The following is a 4,525-nucleotide window of genomic DNA, read 5'->3' as shown; positions in this document are numbered from 1 at the left end:
ATGCCACTAGACCATTTAAACAGATGCCATTACCCGGTGTTTCATTTGCATGACAATGCTTTGCCAGACCCCAAACCATGACAAAAATGTCCCTAGCCATTCTCTCGTGCGTCTTTGCTCTCAAAGAGAAGGAACATTTTGCATTTCTTTCCATTTGGCTTTAATTGCGACATAACTACGTTCAAGTCAGAAACTTTATAGTTTACCGTTCCTCTTACTTCCCCATACTACTTTCTCCATAGGAATCACAACACCGATGTTTATATAAGCAAAATCATATTGTATTGGTCCGTTTAGAAATTAAAAATATTTTTTGATAATTTTGTTCTTCATCAATGCTCAGTTTAAAATATCATTTGCCCCTTTTCTTGGAAGATTAAATTCCTATCACTGAATTAGATAAAAGAAAAAAACATCTCTAGAGGCCAAATACTTTTCGCATACTTTTTTTTTTGAAGATTTTCTATAAGAATGACGTCTACATAGAACTATATTTCTTTCCAAGCTAAATAATAATTTGATTCTTGGCGAATTATCCACTTTCTTGTCAAGAAAGCTTCCATGCAATGTTATAACAAGTAAATATAATGTAAGCAGGGAAAAGTGGTTCTATAAACAGTCATAATAAAATTGAAATAAAGAAAGTAATAATACTCAAAGGAGGCTTACTTACTAACTATTTCTTCATGTAAGTAAAGACTTCTCACATTGATTAAGCATTTAGGTATCTGTTTATGAAGTGTCACAAACTGTCGTAGTTAGAGGCACCGAGCGATAATTTAAGCTATAGATTAATTTGGAACTTAGAAAATTAAAAACCGTTTGAAATCATAGGTATGATTATTTTGATAACTTGTAGTATTGACAACTTGGGACAAATCTTCTAGGATTCGGCTCCTCTTTACGATTAACCCCTTACTATAAATCCACTAGGATTTTGCCATTTCAACGACCAATCTTCTATCCTTGTGCAACCAGTGACAATAAAACCTCAACGTTTATTCTCCTGTAGAACATAAATCTTCTACCACTCGGCATTTGGAGACGACAAATCTTACAGGATTCTGCCAGCACAGACGATGAATCTTATGTCATTCTATAGACCAGAAAAATAAATCTTCTATTTTCTACAGAGGTGAGTGTAATCCCAACGATAGTAAATCAAAATATAGATATTTGGTATATTGATATACCCATCTTTTTTCTAAAGAAGGTTTTTTTTGGAAAATTAGATAAATATTGTGAGAGTCATTCTCTTTAACATGGAAGCACAATGCCAGAAGAAATGCCTTAAATGATGTTAGTGTTTATAAGAAAATTTTTAGTTGATGTCTTTCTTACTATGAAAATTTCTCCATACCAATATATAACATGAGATGATAGTCTACTGTACTTAAATGTGGTATTACTAAATTTCCATACTTAGTATGTAATCCAAATTAAAATCTATTAGTTTTAAGGTCACCCATAAACTCCATAATCCAGGTGCAGGGCAATATTGTCTTATACACCGACTATAAGATCAGCACCCAAGACCACTTTGCACCAGTGCTAAGACCATGTTTATGTCTCTATCTGTTGATAACATCGTAGCTGCAAGACAGGTGTCTCTGATAGAACATCATCATCATCATCATCATCATCATCAGCCGTTACTGGTCCACTGCAGAACAAACGCTTCAGATAACAATATGGAAATAAATTCGTCTGTATGAATTATATAATCCTGGAGAAGTTGGAAAAGCCCATAGTTATGGCGAACAACAGATCCACCACAGATGAAGGTGTTGATGATGCAGAGGCCATACAAAGCCATTCCTCCAACCAGAGCAGTGCTGAAGCTGCAGCATGTGGGGCGTGCAGCTGCCAACCAGGCGGGCTGCATCTGAAGTCAGTCAACAATACATTACCAAGAAATATAGACTCCTGCCAATTGGGACAGGACCAGAAAAGGTGATCAGTGGCAGATCTTTTGGACAGAGAGTTGCCTACAGCTGACGAAATGAAGATATAAGCTGGAATGATGAGGGTATGTAAACGTTACAGCTTTATTCCCATCTGCATGGAACAGTGCAGCTTCAAAGGAGAGGTTTAGAGGCGATCTAGTATAATCATCCAGGTAGAAAAAAAAAATCTGTGGCAAACAAGTATAGGCCCACATGTATATTCGTGTATATTACGGAGACACTTCGCCCTAATTATGATTCTGGGGCTGATATTATGGTACACGGAAGTTAGTGAGTTGATCCAGTACATACATTTCATTCTATGAATATGAATGATTTGTCACCAGTAGGCCTATCATTCAATTAGGACAAATCTTTATTATTATTATTATTATTATTATTATTATTATTATTATTATTATTATTATTATTATTATTATTATTATTATTTCTGTTTAGTGAAAAGCTTTCATTTTTGTAAATGACCGCCTTCTTGAATTTTTGGGTGACTAATGGGTTTTATAGAAAGAGCAATTCGCAAGTAGTATGTATACCAATTTTAGAGCATGTTTCCAGAAATTAAATTACGTCATAATTATCTGTTCCACTATCAGGTTGTTCGCATGAAAAAGAAAATAAGAGAGAGAGAGAGAGAGAGAGAGAGAGAGAGAGAGAGAGAGAGAGAGAGAGAGAGAGAGAGAGAGAGAGAGAGAGACAGTATTTTATCACAAGGTTCACTTCTACTGATAAATGACGGAACAACGCCATATTGGTGTGTAAGGGATGTTACTATACATTTCTGTTTTTTTATCTCCTTATTCGACCGTATTAGATTTTTTTTCCTCGTTCCTTAAGCCTTGTGGGACATTTACATATGTCTCAGAATATAAAAGAGAACGTGAGGATTTTGCATAGGAATCGTTATATCTTTTTTTATTCTTTGGTCTTCACAAGCTACACGATTTTTTATCTTTGCATGTAAGTTTGCGATTTAATTATTATTATTATTATTATTATTATTATTATTATTATTATTATTATTATTGTTATTATTATTATTATTATGATTATTATCAAGATAAATTAGGATATATATCAATGTTGAATGAATATGCGATGTAAAACTACAAAACAAAAATTATGATAATATACTCCTCAAAAAAAAAAAAAAAAAAAAAAAAATTGCACCTATTTACAGTATTATGATGTTCATCTATGTGATTGAGATGGCCATTCAACAAATTGATAAGAGTAGGAGAACTCTTAGAATACCGCTTAGTTTTGAGCTTCTCGAAAATAAGACAAGACTGATAGAATTATTTGATTATCTCCTGACTTGCGTGGACTGCATAATATAGGAAGCCCTGAATGTAAACATTGCACAATGAACCAATTTAACGTCGGTGCTAGAGATTTTACCTAGAGATTTAAGGCTGCTCACGAATGGCAGAGGCAAGGGACTGTGTCATTGCCCCATCAAGCAAGACAAAGCCCTAGAGACTAACTAATACATATGATCAGTGCCCAAGACCTTTCTTTACCTAAGCTAGGAACTAGGAAAGCCAGGCAATGGCTGCTGTTGACTCAGCAGATAGACCTATAGGCTTCCCTAAATACCTCATCCTTAGCTCACAAGGATGGTGAGGTGTCAGCGACCAAAGGAACTCACGAGTTTGAGCGAGACTTTAACCTCAGTAAAATCAGGGACGTCACCGCATCGGCCATAACAACCCTAAATCCAGGGTAAGCCATTTCAAAATTCTTAACATTTGCGCTTACCCGGCTGATGTTCTGATGATACTAAATCCAGACACCTTTATATTAACCACCTCCTCACGATATCATTGGAATCTAATAAATTCTGAATTTGGTTATTGCACATATTTTCTCCACGATTTTTTATAGAATTCGAGGAATGTGATGTGAGCACTGTAGAAAATATTATTGTACTGATCTACTCCTAATTCAATGCATTTGCTCAAAACATTTTTTACCCCAACCGCCATCTCTTCACAGTTGCTGAGAGTGTTTTAGACCCCTGCAAATTAAACACATAAACTGTCCTGAATAAGAAAAGCATATAATTTAAAAGTGTTACTCAGAATAATAGTAATATAAATAGTTTGTGCAATACATAAATGTAACAAGTAATAATCCATAATAGGAAGCGCAGACTAGAATTGTTGTCAAAATATTCTTTATGATTTTTATGATATAAAAAGTATAGGCTTATATACTTTTACACACTATGTCTTATTTGCAATTAAGAAGTTACATATCATCAACCAACCATCTCATTTCTTTTGGTGCTATAAAACTGAATGCAATATTATCAATCTGCATGTAAAATGGCTGGAGTCTGATTGACCCTAGTCAGGCAGCGATGTCAATTTTTTTTTTTTTTCCTTTTTTTTTTTGAGAAAAAACTTATTGGTGGGCTTACGGAAATACATTAGTTAGAAGTTAACAAAAACAAAAAAATAAAAACCATGAAACGGGAATTTGCAAAATCATCCCAAATATGTAATGGCAATGACCTTGTATCGTCTGTGGTAAATTTGACTTCACCATGATTGTAA

At 34.3% G+C, this 4,525-nt stretch overlaps 1 protein-coding gene across 1 annotated transcript in view; it reads right to left on the bottom strand.

The window, feature by feature from the left end:
* Nucleotides 1-1,716: 1,716 nt before the first annotated feature.
* Nucleotides 1,717-4,525, bottom strand: part of LOC137657526 (glutamate receptor ionotropic, delta-2-like) — a 28,230-nt gene continuing 25,421 nt past the window's right edge. Inside the window, exon 12 of the mRNA XM_068391865.1 lies at nucleotides 1,717-2,015. Coding sequence (XP_068247966.1) covers nucleotides 1,717-2,015 — 299 coding nt within the window. The remainder of the gene's footprint in view (nucleotides 2,016-4,525) is intronic.

The sequence above is a fragment of the Palaemon carinicauda genome, chromosome 18 (genome assembly GCF_036898095.1).
Source record: "Palaemon carinicauda isolate YSFRI2023 chromosome 18, ASM3689809v2, whole genome shotgun sequence".
Classification (NCBI taxonomy): domain Eukaryota; kingdom Metazoa; phylum Arthropoda; class Malacostraca; order Decapoda; family Palaemonidae; genus Palaemon; species Palaemon carinicauda.
The sequence above is the reverse complement of the archived record's forward strand: the minus strand, read 5'-3'. Positions and strand labels throughout refer to the sequence as shown.